Here is a 16,148-nt window from a genome sequence, read left to right as displayed (position 1 = left end):
AGCTCTTCCTAAAAAAGAGAGAGAGAGAGAGAGAAGGAGAGAAGGAGGAAAGGAGGAAGAAGAACCAGGGTCTTTATATAGAGCAAACCACCCCCACACCCTCACGCCATCATCACCAGGGAAACTAGGGCTGGACCAAACTGGTTGCCTGGGAACAGTGTCTCTTTTGCTTACACACCCAGCTTCCTACTGGCAGTTCATGCATCTTACTCTCTGTGCGGCTGATGCTCATTTCTTTTTCGGCCGCACGGCTTGTGGGACCTCAGTTCCCTGACCAGGGATTGAACCTGGGCCACGGCAGTGAAAGCCTGGAATCCTAACCACTAGGCCACCAGGGAACTCCCTGATGCTCATTTCAATCCCTGATGCTCATTTCAATCTGATTTCATTTGGATAGACTAGCATAAAATCCGAAGGCGAGCAGGGAGAATGTGATCTTCATCTGGCTACGTATTTAACTGGTAGGAGTAATAAGTGCAAGCATGGTTACTGCCCAGGATACCTCAGAGTGGTTGGGTTTACACACACGCACACACACACACATTCATGCACAAACACACGAACATACACTGCATAGGGAAGGTATCCCCAACCCAGTGCCTTGAGATTCACCTTCCCCTTGGATCTCTCACACGTACCCTGCTCCTGTCACCACTCTCTGGGTTCTCCCAGGAATCTGGCGTGGAATTAAATTCCTTGGGGTGAATGGAAGAGCTGCTGGTGTAATCTTCTGCAAGGACTCTTCTCTGTAGGGTTTTGGATTTTACTGTAATAAAGATTTCTCTCACAGAGAGGCAGTAGACTTACAGAAGTGTCCCTTTGCAAAGTTATGTTTCTGAGATCCTGATTTCAAGCTGTTCTACTAGTTCTGAGATCACAATAGCACTTGCCCTGTGAGTTACCTAAAAAATAACGAATGATTCTCATAAACTTATGTCCACTCATCAACTTCAGGGCTCCCATCACTGTGAGAAAATTAAATTAGCCTCACAACCCCATGACAGAAAGGAGAAAACCTAGAAATGTATCTCCTAGTTAGTTTCTCAGACACCCCCCTTCATGGAAAGAATACATCTAACAAGGATTCTTGGGACCCCTACCCTTGCTAACTATATCAGGCAAGGCAGATCGTGTTCTCCTAGGATATCTAGAGGCCTGGAACAGGGCCAAAAGGGTCACACTGGGGATAAGATAGCATTTGGGGTAACTACATATTGCAAACCCCTCTGGTTCAGCCTCCCAAGAGTTTGGGAATGATAACAGTAGCTAATACTATAAATTTATGTAGTGCATAAATACAGATGTTGCTTGAAGTTTGGGGATGGGCGAGGAGGATAGTTGAGCCTAAAATTGTCACGATAGTGAGGGGTGGCCTTGATGACATCCTCAGTCAAACCTTTCTGAGGAATCCATGAAGACGGGAGGATGCTGATGGCTCCGCGAGTGTGTGTTTCCACGTCTGTGTCCCCACAGCTCGTGATGTGGTCGCCAAGCTATCTGAAGACAGTGTCTGTGATCTGAATGATTTCCAGTGGATCTCCCAACTGCGCTACTACTGGGATACCAAGGATGTACAGGTGCAGATGATCACTACAGAAGCCTTATACGGCTATGAGTACCTGGGAAACTCCCCCCGGCTGGTGATTACGCCCCTCACTGACCGCTGCTACAGGTAAATTCTGGGGCTCCCCCAGACCTGAAGGGTGAATAGAGAATTCCAAAAGGAAAACCTGGGGAAGAAGATTAGAGCATCTTGAGTTTGTTACCATTACCATCTATATTTTAGTTTCTCAGATTTTACAATTTTTCCCTTCGTCACCATGGTCCCACGGATGGGCACTGACACTGGGCCTTAGGCCAGAAATGAGAACCCAGTAGGAGTCCTAATGCAAATTATTGTGTTCAAACCAACAATTAGCACATTGATGCCTCTCCTTGAAAATGGCACAGTGCTTAAGTAGAAAGGTCTCCAGTGGCAGGAATCAAGATGGTGCCTGGAGATCCCATGGCCAGAGGTAGAAAAGGGGCCAGGCAAAGGACCCAGGCAAGGAGTCTCTGAGCTCTGCCACCAGTCTGATGAAGAGGTATGGCCATTCTGTGCTCAGCAAAGTGCTTTGCTACTTTGCTTGGAATTTATAACTTTAGAAATCTGGACTTCGTGAACTTGTCAATTTTGTGATGTTTAGCGTTTTCTTTGATTTTATACATTCCTTAGAATGGAATTTTTTTAATTATAAAAATAGTACTTGAGTATTTTTTTTATTTCAGAGTCCTCAGTCACCTGTTTTCTATGTTCTATGATTTCTGTTCTTCATTCATTTATCATTCCACTCATTATTCAACAACCATTTCTTGAACTTTCCTGTGCATGATGTATGACCTCCAGGAACCCTCAACCTAATGGGGTGGGGGAGAGACACACCCTCAGGTGATAACAAGAAAGTGTGTTAACTGAAATTATAGAGGCTCATACAAGGGGCTGTGGAACCACAGTTAACACATTTCTAGCATTTATCTTGTGCCTACCATATGGAACTGAATCAAATATGGGTCCTGAACTCAAGAGTTCATAACCTAGTGGGAGAAATATATTTATTTTTCATCATTCCATTGGCATTGGTGATCTTTAGAATGTGGAGTTTATGAGGATTTTTTACTTTTATTTGATTCATTTAGTAAGTATATATTCATTTATCCATTCAATCATTCATTCAAACAAATGCTTATAGGTGTCACCCATGTACCAGGCGCTGAGATTACAACACTGAGTAAAATAGAACTTTTTACAATGATGATATATTGCTCATATAATCAGGGGAAAATATTTAATTACTTGTCTGAGTCAAAACAAAATAAACCAAAAGCAAGTTTCTTTCCTGTGCCTTAGGACTTGGCACTGAGTTCTTATTCTCTTCTCCTTAGGACGCTGATGGGGGCTTTGAAGCTGAACCTTGGGGGAGCCCCAGAGGGTCCAGCTGGGACAGGCAAGACAGAAACCACCAAAGATCTAGCCAGAGCTTTGGCCAAGCAGGTAGGGAAATGCTGTCCATCCGCACACTCTTTTTCCCATCCCTCTCTGGACCCCTGTCCAGGAGAATTGGCATGAAGTTCAAGATGGTTCAGAGTAACAGGCAGAGTGGGGCTCCACCTCCTCCAGTGGAACAGGAAGAGGGGAGCCCCACCTCTGTTTCATGGTGCAGGGTGATTCAGATGGGAGGAAACCCATCCTGAATGGTGCCCACATCCTCCCTCTTTCTAGTGTGTGGTCTTCAACTGCTCAGATGGTCTAGATTACAAAGCCATGGGGAAGTTCTTCAAAGGGCTGGCCCAGGCTGGAGCATGGGCCTGCTTTGATGAGTTCAACAGGATTGAGGTAACTCTGCTACTGGGCTACTGAATGGAGGGTTTGGACAGGCAGGGACTTTTTTCTGGGCTCTCAGTTCCTCAGTGACAGGGACTTATGTCACTTATGTCTCCTCTAAGGCCCGTTGCACAGAGTAAGTACTCAATGAACCAAACAAAAACAGCCCCAAGGAGACAAAATGCATATTTTATACACATAAACATTCTCACCAAATTGATTCCCTCACTTGCTCATTCAAAAACTTATTTTTTTTTTTTTTTTTTTTAGAAATTTATTTATTTATTTATTTATTTATTTATTTATTTTTGGCTGTGTTGGGTCTTCCTTTCTGTGCGAGGGCTTTCCCCAGTTGCGGCAAGCGGGGGCCACTCTTCATCGCGGTGCGCGGGCCTCTCACCGTCGCGGCCTCTCCCGTTGCAGAGCACAGGCTCCAGACGCGCAGGCTCAGTAGTTGTGGCTCACGGGCTTAGTTGCTCCGTGGCATGTGGGATCTTCCCAGACCAGGGCTCGAACCCATGTCCCCTGCATTGGCAGGCAGATTCTTAACCACTGCGCCACCAGGGAAGCCCTCAAAAACTTATTGAGGGCTTCCCTGGTGGCGCAGTGGTTGAGAATCTGCCTGCCAATGCAGGGGACGCGGGTTCGAGCCCTGGTCTGGGAAGATCCCACGTGCCGCGGAGCAACTAGGCCCGTGAGCCACAACTACTGAGCCTGCGCGTCTGGAGCCTGTGCTCCGCAACAAGAGAGGCTGCGATAGTGAGAGGCCCGCGCACCACGATGAAGAGTGGCCCCCACTTGCCGCAACTAGAGAAAGCCCTCGCACAGAAACGAAGACCCAACACAGCCAAAAATAATTAATTAATTAATTAATTATTTTTAAAAAACATGCTGAACCTCTTTAAAAAAGAAAAAAAAATTTATTGAGCAGCTACTCTATATCGGATACTCTGCATGTGTTCATGATACAAAGATGAGCAAAAAATGGTTTTGCCCTCTAGACTGTTATAGTCTAGCAAAGGGAAATAAAAATTAAACGATACAAATAGAATATGAGAGAAGTCTATAGCAGTGGTACAAAGGAGTCATCACAAAAGAGGGGGTGGTTAATTCTATTTGGGTAGGGAATTGAGATTAGGAAATGTAAACATGCAACTTGAACCAATAAACACATACTATGGGTGAAGCATTATGCTAGGTGCTGGAACAAAGGTAAAACAAAGATAAGATACTATGGAAACTACTTACACGCACACACGTATGCACATGTATGCATGCATATACACACCAATTTTCCTTTCCTTTACCAAAACCCTAAATCATGCTCCTAATTTTGAATGTGAAGGTCTTATTCTCAGGTGATGGGATTCTTTGCTAAGTGAAGGGTACTTTGGCATAGTGGGGTTGGTGGCTGTCAGAAGCAGGAGCTCAAATCAACCAGCCATTCTCACTCCAGGTAGAAGTGCTGTCTGTGGTAGCTCAGCAGATTCTCAGCATTCAACAAGCCATTATCCGGAAGCTAAAGATATTCATCTTTGAAGGCACTGAGCTCTTTCTGAACCCAACCTGTGCTGTCTTCATCACCATGAACCCTGGGTATGCTGGCAGGGCTGAGCTGCCAGATAACCTCAAGGTAAATACTGAGTGTGTAACTACTGGGTGTACTTTATGGTATAGAAACCTTTGGAAGTATCCGAGGGTCTCACAGAGAAGCCAAATAATAGGACCAGTTGACATTTTTCAGCTGTGAGAAGTAAAGACGTTACTTGGCTTCAGAACTCAACCGTCTCCCCAACTAGGTCTCATGAGATGGGAGGAAATATATACATAATAACCAATGGCAAAGAGGAAACAATGAACACTGGAATAAGTGTCACTATTTCTGTTGTCTGCAGGGGTCAGACAGTTAATATAAATGAGAAAAGCCAGCTGGGCCTGGTAGGGACTCTGACAAATGCCCCATCTAGAGGCAGCAGCCCCTACTTAGCCTCAGCCTGCTGTTGCCAAGCAGGAATTGTCAGGTCTTCTCATTTTTCAGGAAAAGCCAGAAATTTGGATTTTTACATGAAATCTTATTTTTAGATCCTGGCTCAATGCAAAAAAAAAAAAAAAAAAAATCACTGTAGGCCAAATAAAACAGATCTGCTTATAAGAGAGCATCAAAGTTCAACACAGAGAACGCTGGTAGACCAAGACTAGAGCACATGGAGCTAAGCTGGTTAGGCCTAAGCGGTGTCCACACCAAAGCAGGCTGTTCCAACCAGCTAGAGAGATAACAAGAGAGCTTATATGTCCCTGGTACCTACTGCTGAGCTGGCCTGGGCTACAGCTGTGGCAATAAGCATTGGCCCTGCTGCTAGTGGGAGAAGGAAAGTGCCTCTGAAGGGGGAGAGAGAGAATTCCAACCAGGCCATCTTAAGGGAACAGGCACTAGATGACCTTAGCATGCTGCTCTCATGGAAGGAAAAAACACAAAGTGCAAGATGAATGGGTCTTCACCTGTGGGAAGAGCACCTAGCACCCCAACTGCATGAAAAGAGCAACCAGAGGGAAAATTCTAGGCCTGCTTCTTTATGGATTTCCTTTCAAGTTATTGCTCCATTCCCTTGCGTGAAAGACGTAAGAGAGACCTGGACAAAACCCACATTCACTGACTTTAGTACATGATGCTCCATCTGCTAGAAGCACATTCTGATTAGTTCCCTGGAATCTAATTCAGACAAGCCACTGCTCCTCCTCCCTGGGAATGGAAAAGAAGTCAAAGAGATCCCTAAGGGTGACTCTTCCTCTCTAGGTCAGCATAGGCCAGGGGACAGCAAAGTAGAATTTGGACCCACATTTCTCAGAGTGCCCAGTTGATGTAACTCCCCCCTGTACCGCTCCCAGCCAACAACCATGTTAGATCTGCACAAACAACTTTCATGAGACAGTGTGGCATAGTAGAAGGTACCCAGAGTTGGTGTCAGGAAGCCTGGATTCTAGTCCTGGCTCTACCTCTAACTGCATGACTTGGGCAAGTCACTTCTCCTCTAAGACCTAAGATATTAGAAACAATAGCTGATGTTTATTGAGCCCTCACTATGTGCCACACACCTTTTTAAGCACTTCACTTACATAATATCATTTGTTCTCATGATAGCTATGAAGAGGGCACAGTTGTTAGTACATTTTGAGATGAAAGACCTGAGGTCTAGAGGGGTTACATAACTTACCCACAGTTAGTAGGTAGCAGAACAAGGACTCAAATCAAGATTTGTCTGACTTCAGGATTCTTCTGATACATAATTATCCTGCATCCCTGAATGACTTCTACTGTCTACATTGAACACCGGAAAGCTCCAATAGTTGAATGATGCTCATTTGGCATAGGAGGATGAGGTGTTGCTAGGATACCAGCACCTAAGGCCTTCCACACAACCACTGAGGGACCCAATGTGACACATGTACCTGGACAAGGCTAGTGGGGAGGTTCATGGAGCAGTGGATCTGTCCAGTAAAGACAATCCTTCTACACTGATTTGTCCTCCGGCCCTCCTTTCCTTGATTGTCACTGGGTGGTCTGAATGATCATGTTACTTCTCTTTGCCTCTGTAGATGTACCTTCCCCCATTTTCACCTTATGTATTTAGGTTCTGAATGTGCTGTTTCTTTTCCAGGCCTTGTTTCGGACAGTGGCCATGATGGTGCCAGATTATGCCCTCATTGGAGAAATCTCCCTCTACTCTATGGGGTTTCTAGACTCCAGAAGGTATGTTATATTGGCTTTCTAGTGGGTTCTAAAGAAAGAGTGACAGAGTGGCTTTTTGTGGGGTGGATTCAAGGTAAATTTTCCATTGGAAAAAAAAGAGAGAAACTTGAGAAACTGCTTTTACTCACAAGTTGATCTGAAAGCACATAGCCCTGGTCTTGGTTCTGACCCCATCCCTGACTAGGAAATGGCTCAGATTACCAAGAAAAGGCCTCCACTCTATTTGTATACACCTGGACTTCTTCTAAGGAAGAATTGCTCATCTCTTCTCTACCCTTCACTCTAACACACACACACACACACACACACACACACACACACACACACACACTCCTAAATGACTTAAGGCGAGACTGAAAAACATGAAGTTATTCCAAGATTGAAGAGGAAAAATTAATATAATTTAGAATTAACATTGTTATCAATATAATATTTATTTACTCAAATCAACTTGGTTATCTCTCATTCAAGTATTACCCAGTTTTCTAAGACGTAGACATACACAAGCATCAGTGTCTTTATCACGTGCACCCAGAGTTGTGAATATTTATTGTAAAATGGCTTTTATTGATCTGTTTCAAATTTTACATTTGTCTTTTTACATTGTCTTGCCCATAATCAATTGATTTTTTGTTACTGCAGTTATCTCCACAAGGCCCACAGTGTCTTTGTGGCCTGGAGGTCCTTGCTGTTAATGCAAGGGGCTGCAGATGTTCTCAACAGAATGTGCCATCCTTCCTAGGCTAAGTGGCTGCCTCAGTCATAAGAGGTTTATTTTTTCTATAGGAGACTTGGGTTACATTGATTTGCCTGTTCAATTCATTTATTTATTCAATTGGCAAACCACCTACCTTATGCCCAGCCCTGTGCTAGGTGCTGATGAGCAACACAGTCTTTGCTTTTAAAGTAAATCAGTCTTGTTAGAGAGGAGCCCTGCAAGGGGAATGTGCATAAGTACATTAGTTAGGGTAAACCTGACCTCCAAATTCCAATGGCTTAGCATAGCAGAAATTTATTTTTCACTCCCTAGACATCTAAAATGGGTGTTTGTGATCAGAGGAGTTCTTCCCCAGGGACCCAGGTTACTTATATCTCACAGCTACAACACATGAGCATAGAGGATCTTATGGAGGAGGTTTTTATGGGCCAGCCCTCAAAGTGGCGTACTTCCCTTTCATTCATATGCCACTGGCTAGGCCTCAGTGATGTGGCCACCCGTAACTGTGTGGGAGGCTAGGAAGTGTGGTCCCCGCCGTGTGCCCAGGAAAAATAAGATATGGCAGTGCACATGCGCATACATGTGTTGTGTGCTGAGTATATTAAATTTTGAATTGGTTTTCTTACATTAAAAAAGTAAAACATGGATATTGAAAAAAATTGTAATGTTACAGAAATGCAAAAATGAGTGTCCCCTTTGTGACCCTTAGTCCTACTCTTTAGGCATTAACATTGTTAATCGTTTGATGTAATCTTCCCAAGTATGTGTTTGTGTGTGTGTGGGTGTGTGGTGTACACATACATTCATATATACAGATAAAAGTATAAACACATATAACTTCTTGTACAGTATATGTTATACATATGTATGTGCTTGCTGTTTTTCATCCTGCCTTTGAAAGAGAGTTACAGTGCTTCCTTAGCTCATTGTGGTAACGCTGTGAAGAGGCCTTCAAATGATAGGGTTTCTCCATCAAGTTCGTGGGCAGGCCTGGCTTCTGAAGGGACAGGGCACAAGCATGTTGGGAATGTCTGCTGAGCAGGACATGGTCCTCTCTAGAGGGTCTGCAGATATGTCTTTGCCCTCCCAGTCTTGCCCAGAAGATTGTTGCAACCTACCGCCTGTGTTCAGAGCAACTTTCCTCCCAGCATCACTATGACTATGGCATGCGTGCTGTCAAATCTGTGCTCACTGCCGCTGGCAACCTGAAGCTGAAGTATCCAGAGGAGAATGAGAGTGTCCTGCTGCTCCGGGCCTTGCTTGATGTCAACCTGGCCAAGTTCTTGGCTCAAGATGTCCCTCTATTTCAGGTATGTAGTGGTTTGGGACCTTGGCTAAGCACTGAGACGCGACATCCAAAGATGAAAAATTTTTTCGGCACCTCGTCCATCTCCTGACACCCCCTCCATTCTCTAGCCAGCATACCTCTTGCCAGATACCCTCCCCCAAATGTTAAATAATAATGGTAATAGCAATATCCCTAATTCCTGATTTTAATAAAAATAGTTTCACTGTTAGGATATTTGCTGTTGAGTGTGAGTAATTGTTTATATCAAATGTAATTAGTTTTCTTTTGGAATTATTTTAATGCCTATCTTCCTTACTAGGCTGTAAGCTCTTTAAGACAGAAATCATGACTGTCTTGTTCATTGCTAGTATAATGACTGAAAGACAGCACAGACTTATTAAATATTTGCTGACTTTTAAAATTTTGGGGAAGGAAAATCATGTTTAACAGATATTGTTGGAATTTGTAATTGTAGATAAGTATTGGTACAGGAAAAATGACGTTTGGAATTTTCCAAGGATTCCTGCTACCTGTAGATCTCATTTTAGAAAAATGTTGAGGTTATGTATCTGATAATTCATCTTTTTCACAGCTTGAATTTTTGTTAACAGGGAATTATATCAGATTTGTTTCCTGGAGTTGTTCTTCCAAAGCCAGACTATGAAGTTTTTATGGAAGTGCTGAATGAGAACATCAAAAAGATGAAACTCCAGCCAGTACCTTGGTTTATTGGAAAAATTATCCAGGTTGAGTCCTTGTACCCATGTGGGAATGTACCTGTTTACTGTTTGCTGAGGTCAGGAATTAGAAAGAACTATGGTAGATTGGAACTGAGCTGACAGCAATTGGAGATGCCTGATTACAGATGAAGACACTCAACAATCTGTTGTGCCTTCAGTTTTCATCTCCAGGAGTTGACTTTTAAAATCCAATATTTTTCCTATGACCATCTTCCCTGGGGTTTCTTTTTCATCATTTGGGGATGAAACAGAACCTTTCAGGGCATTGGGCTTTGAATTAGTCAAAAACCAACTTTTTTGGTTCCCAGTGACAGAAATCCAATTCAAACTGTCTTAGTCAACAAAAGGGAATTTACTCACTTACCTAACTTGGAAAGTCCAGAAATATGTTGGTTTCAGGCATAGTGAGATACAGGTTTTTAGATAATGTCATCAGGAATCTGCCTGTCCTCATTTCTGGATTCTGCCTCTCTCTGCATGAAAAATTCATTTTCAGTTGGGCCCCCAGTAGCCTCACACTTAGATTGTCCCATGTTCAAGCCCAGAAGGAAAAAGAGCATCATTCCTGGAGTGTCCTCAGCAAAAGTCTCAGGATTAGCTTTGAATGGTGCTCATAAAGTCATGTGACCATCCCTGAACCAATTACAGAGACAAGAAGTAGACCATAACCACCCCACCTCTGCCAGAAGTGGAGGTGGAGTCAGAGCCACCCAAGTCATGTGGACTGAACCATGAAGTGGTGGTTCCTCAGGGAAAATCAGGGTGCTGTTATCAGTAGGTGAAAGAAATGTTTCTACAGTCTTGACCCTGGAGAACCTTAGTGAAACTTCACACTAATTTCAGGGATCCTTCCCTAGGATCACTTTCTATGTAAAACTGACTTAAAGTCATAAGTTGAATAAAATAAGCCCCAAATGCACTTTTTCTACAGAATCACAGGACAGAACTACAAGGGACCTTAAATGCCATCTGCTCCTGGCTCCTTAAGAACACTGGCATCCAGAGAGGGAACAGATTTGGATTCATATAAACCGAGTTTCAAATCTCACCCCCATCAGTTTTTTGCTGTGAGATTTTAGGCAAGTTAGTTCACCATTCTGAGCCCTAGTTTCTTCATCTGTAAAATGGAGGGAGTAAAACCTTCCCCACAGAGTAATTTTGAGACAAGAAGTACATAAAGTGCTAGATATAGTGCCTGATGACTATATCAAAATCAACCTCACCATCTCCACAAACATCAGAAATATCATCATTTCCCAAAATCGTATTGTTATTTAGAATTAAAGGTCAAGGTAGGACCCAGGTCTCCAGATTCTGAGATCAGAATAAAAATTTTTAGGAATAAGAATTCTTTCCTACTATGTCATTAAGAATAAAAGATTTTTCCCTACTATTCATCAAATGTGCTAGTCTTGACACAATTCATTTAACTCAATATTGAATCCCAATCTATTTGTTGGGATTTTATAGATGGAATTTTTTAAACTAGGCATGAGCTTTTATTTCCAATATTTTATAATAAAAAATTTAAACATGCAGAAAAATTGAAAGAATTTTACTGAGAATACCCATGTACCCACCACCCAGATTTTATAATTAACATTTTATAATATTTGCTTTACCACTTATCTATCCATCCATCCATCCATCAACTTATCTTACTTTTTTATGTATTTCAAAGTAATTTGCAGACCTACAGATGAACTTTTATATAGTTTAGTACCAATTTTCAAAAGCAAAATATATGGAGCTACCTTCCCTTTTGTATACTGATACCTTGATAATCCATTTAAAGTTATGTGAGGGGGAAGGTGAGAGGCTATTGAATCATAAGTGCCTTTCTCTCTTTTTTCTAATGCACAGTCAACTCCATTTATCTTTATTCAATCTGAAATGTCTTTGCAATCTTCTTGAATGTAGACCTTACTTGATGGTTGGGGATTTTGTTGTTTTGTCATCTCTGTCTGTAGAACTTAGAACAGTATCTGGCACATAATAGGTGTTTAACAAATATTTGCTAACTCACTTTTGTCAGTACCTGTACCACCCCCATTGTCCTAATTTACACCCTCTGTGTAACTCACTTCCAATGTGAAAAATAATGCAAACAATCCTTAAAATAAAAAGCTTCATATATTCCCTTTTGCTGAGAGACTCACAGTTTAAAAGGAGAGAGAAAACATTTCACATTAATATAAATGACCAAAGCATTTGCATTTCAACTGTCATGGACTACTTGTCACAGACAAAACAATGAGAAAATTCAAAAAATGAGCTTCCACTTAGCTGTTGATTCTCAAGGGTAGGGGCTAAAATTACATGGAGGTTCATTTATATTTTACAGCATCACCCCTGGCTCAGAAAATACATTTTAATCTATTGAGAGTTCCAATCAAGTCAGAATAGCATTTAAGCCTTGAGAAAGGAAATTTCCAATAGAAATGCAGTTGGCTAAAATGACCATTGTTTCCTTTTCCTCTTTAAAAGCAAGTAGAAATGGTGCAATGAAAAGATTAGTGGCATTGAAGTCAGAGAGCCCTGTGATCAAATCCTGGTTCCACCACTGATGAGCTTGGGCAAGTTAGTTAGCCTCTCTTGGGCTCAGTGTTCCCACCATTTAAAAGTAGTTAATGGGCTTCCCTGGTGGTGCAGTGGTTGAGAATCTGCCTGCCAATGCAGGGGACACGGGTTCGAGCCCTGGGCTGGGAAGATCCCACATGCCACGGAGCAACTAGGCCCGTGAGCCACAGCTGCTGAGCCTGCGCGTCTGGAGCCCGTGCTCCGCAACAAGAGAGGCCGCGACAGTGAAAGGCCCGCGCACCGCAATGAAGAGTGGCCCCCACTTGCCACAACTAGAGAAAGCCCTCGCACAGAAACGAAGACCCAACACAGCTAAAAATTAAAAAAAAAAAAAAAAAAAAAAAAAGTAGTTAATGATACCTGAGTGGATTAAATGAAATAACTTAGGTAAGTCACTTGCTGCTTAGCACATAGATAGGTGCAGAGCAAATAGTATTTCCCATCCCTTAAATAATCTGAGATGCACACATATAGTTATTCATCCAAAAGATATTTAAACAATAGATGACAGATAAAGGACTGCAGTCCTTGTTCCTTGTAGACTTCTGACTAATTGCAGTTCTGGGAGGTTTGCAATGATTAACTTCTTATATGATGTCTCCTCCCAGATCTACGAGATGATGCTGGTAAGACATGGCTATATGATTGTCGGAGACCCCATGGGTGGCAAGACCTGTGCTTATAAAGTGTTGGCTGCAGCTCTGGGTGATTTACACGAAGGTAAAACTCATATCCCTGGCTTCCAGGGAGGACAGGAGTCCCCACTCAGTTGACTGGCTCCACAGAGATGATGCCAGGCTGTTAACTTTACCATCCCTGATTTGTGACATTAGAGCCAGGAATAGAACAAGGCACACAGAGGTCTGCGGGCAGAGAATAGAGAGGGGGAGAGCTTCTAACAGGTGATTTTATGTGCATCATTAAAGCTGGAGGAATTTTCTCAAATGCTGAACAGTGGCTTCTCCAAAGGTTTCCCAATGAGAGGAAAACTCATGCCACTTGCCTAAACAAAACTGTTCTAAAAGCAGATCATTGCATGGTTTTTTTTCTTTTCCTTATTTTTCTTTCCATCCCTTCTTTCCCTCTCTTTCTTTCCCTCCCCTTTCCTTTTTTCTCCTTCCCATTCTCCCCCCCTCCCATCCACCCTGCCTCCCTCCTTCCCTCCCTCCTTTCCTTCTTTCCTTCCTTCAATTTAATGTAAAAGATAAGACCTCAGACTTTTGAATGAAACCCAGACCTTGGGCAAATAACTAAACCTCTCTTTGCCTCTGTTTTCCCAGCTGTAAAATGGGATTGTTGTGATAATTAAATGAGATTATGCAGGTAAATAACCTAGCTCAACAAATAAAAGCCATGTTTATTGCCAGAGAAACAGTTTTGAGGTTTTTTTCTTTTATAAAACACAAGGCTGTGGTTTTGAAAAGCAGTGCCTTGCTGTGCCTGTGTTTACACGATCCCTTCCAGTATGCTTCATTTTAATATTTTTTTCTAATAACATTGAATTACTGCTGATTGAGTTACTGTGGAATTTTTGAGTTTTTTGTTTTGGGCACTAACTTGGCCTTAATAACTTGGGCATTTCAAACTTAAGTAATAATTTTGGCATTGAATATAATTTAGGAAACTAAATGAAGAGAAAGGAGGTTACCCCATTGTCTTTGCCTCAGAATTCTGCAGAAATGATTCTTTATTTAGTTCATGGCTCAGGCACTCCAGTTTTTCCTTACTTTGAAGGATCATGTAAAAGTGTGGTTATTTTCTGTTATTAAATACATACAATGTGCCATCCATCAGCCTGTGTATTCTGGTTGGGTCCTGGTGCTCCATTTCTCAGGGGACACTTATTGGGCAGCTAAAGAAGAGGTTTCAGGGCTAAGCTAGCCCTTCAGATAGACAAAAGGAAAATAACCATCATTTTCCAGAATCTTTTACCTGTCAGCTGTTTCCTCATCTAAAGTCAAAGCCAAGGTTCTAGGGTAGCCAGGTACATAAAGAGTCAGGTACATAAAGAGACCTGATTATATGGCATCTCTCTCCTTTACTGCCTGAGTTCTTTTAGGCCCAGGCAGACTTCTTTAGATCTGACTGGCACATTTGACTTGTTTGAAATGAGCCTCAGAAAACAATATGGTGAGAAACTAATAGCTGTAATAACCTAACAACTTAAGGCTTTGCCTATCCAGTTATCCCAATTTTTATACGGACTGAGTACAAATTTTAAGGACTATCCTTGGATGGCATATTGATAAAAGTTGTTTGGTCTTTTAGATGGTGTTATTTCTTGTCCTAATGTTCTGGTGTCACCAGAACTTTTGTAACTTGTGTTGGACCTTCTTGCCCAGCCAACCAGATGGAGGAATTTGCTGTGGAGTATAAGATCATTAACCCCAAGGCTATCACCATGGGGCAGCTGTATGGGTGCTTTGACCAAGTGAGCCATGAGTGGACAGATGGTGTTCTTGCCAATGCTTTCCGGGAGCAAGCATCTACTTCGTCTGATGACCGCAAGTGGATTATATTTGATGGGCCAGTGGATGCTGTTTGGATTGAAAATATGAATACTGTTCTGGATGACAATAAAAAGGTACCTGTCTGATATCACTTTTACATGGATGTGGAATAAACTCTTTTACTGAAGTTAGTGATTGATCAAAACTATATAATATAACAATGGAATATTACTCAACCATAAAAAGAAACGAAATTGAGTTATTTGTAGTGAGGTGGATGGACCTAGAGTCTGTCATACAGAGTGAAGTAACTCTGAAAGAGAAAAACAAATGCCATATGCTAACACATATATATGGAATCTAAAAAAAAAAAAAAAAATGGTCATGAGGAACCTAGGGGCAAGATGGGAATAAAGATGCAGACCTATTAGAGAATGGACTTGAGGACACGGGGAGGGGGAAGGGTAAGCTGGGACAAAGTGGGAGAGTGGTAGTGTATATATGGACATATATACACTACCAAATGTAAAATAGATAGCTAGTGGGAAGCAGTCGCATAGCACAGGGAGATCAGCTCCATGCTTTGTGACCACCTAGAAGGGTGGGATAGGGAGGGGGGGAGGGAGGGAGATGCAAGAGGGAAGAGATATGGGGATATATGTATATGTATAACTGATTCACTTTGTTATAAAGCAGAAACTAACACACCATTGTAAAGCAATTATACTCCAATAAAAATGTTTTAAAAAACTATATAATATATACATTTATTACACTAAGAATAAATGCCCCACAAGAAAGTAACAGTTATCAATTCATGAATTATGCTTTTGTTTGTACTTGTAGTGGGTAAGTTATGTGTGTTTAGAGACACTGTTATATAGTGGTTAAAAGCCTTGGTGCTGGCATCAAATTGGCCTACTAGCTCTACAATTGAGCTGTTATATTGGTCAAGTCACATAACTTCTCTGAACCAGTTTCTTCTTGTGTAAAAAGGTAGTAATAAATAAGGGTGTTGATAATTAAATAAGATAGTCCATATATAGTGCCTGATATATGAGATGTGTTTTGGTTATCCATTGCTGTATAGCAAACTACCTTAATACTTCGTGGCTTAACTTTGCTCTTGATACTGTGGATTATAAATTTTGGAAGGGCTCAGGTGGGTTCAGCTAATCCTCATGATGTCAGCTGGGGCAGCTAGGGCTAGAGGAGCCACATCCATGGTAGCTTCTTCACTCAATGTCTGCGGGCTCATTCTTC

General features: G+C 42.0%; 1 protein-coding gene across 15 annotated transcripts in view; it reads left to right on the top strand.

Moving 5' to 3' along the window:
- The window catches only part of DNAH3 (dynein axonemal heavy chain 3), a 276,368-nt gene that overhangs the window by 93,398 nt on the left and 166,822 nt on the right, over positions 1 to 16,148 (top strand). For 14 of the 15 annotated variants that reach the window (XR_009497683.1, XM_059897939.1, XM_059897941.1 and 11 more), the window contains 9 exons: positions 1,474 to 1,672; positions 2,923 to 3,031; positions 3,260 to 3,373; positions 4,818 to 4,994; positions 7,018 to 7,109; positions 8,918 to 9,137; positions 9,727 to 9,861; positions 13,044 to 13,155; positions 14,778 to 15,019. Coding sequence is in view for 14 of the 15 variants with exons in the window: in XM_059897939.1 (XP_059753922.1) it covers positions 1,474 to 1,672; positions 2,923 to 3,031; positions 3,260 to 3,373; positions 4,818 to 4,994; positions 7,018 to 7,109; positions 8,918 to 9,137; positions 9,727 to 9,861; positions 13,044 to 13,155; positions 14,778 to 15,019 (1,400 nt within the window). In the remaining variant the exon portion in view is untranslated. The remainder of the gene's footprint in view (positions 1 to 1,473; positions 1,673 to 2,922; positions 3,032 to 3,259; positions 3,374 to 4,817; positions 4,995 to 7,017; positions 7,110 to 8,917; positions 9,138 to 9,726; positions 9,862 to 13,043; positions 13,156 to 14,777; positions 15,020 to 16,148) is intronic. The other variant, XM_059897934.1, reaches the window with a different exon arrangement.

Source organism: Balaenoptera ricei, chromosome 15, assembly GCF_028023285.1.
Source record: "Balaenoptera ricei isolate mBalRic1 chromosome 15, mBalRic1.hap2, whole genome shotgun sequence".
NCBI classification, from domain to species: Eukaryota; Metazoa; Chordata; class Mammalia; order Artiodactyla; family Balaenopteridae; genus Balaenoptera; species Balaenoptera ricei.
The sequence above is the reverse complement of the archived record's forward strand: the minus strand, read 5'-3'. Positions and strand labels throughout refer to the sequence as shown.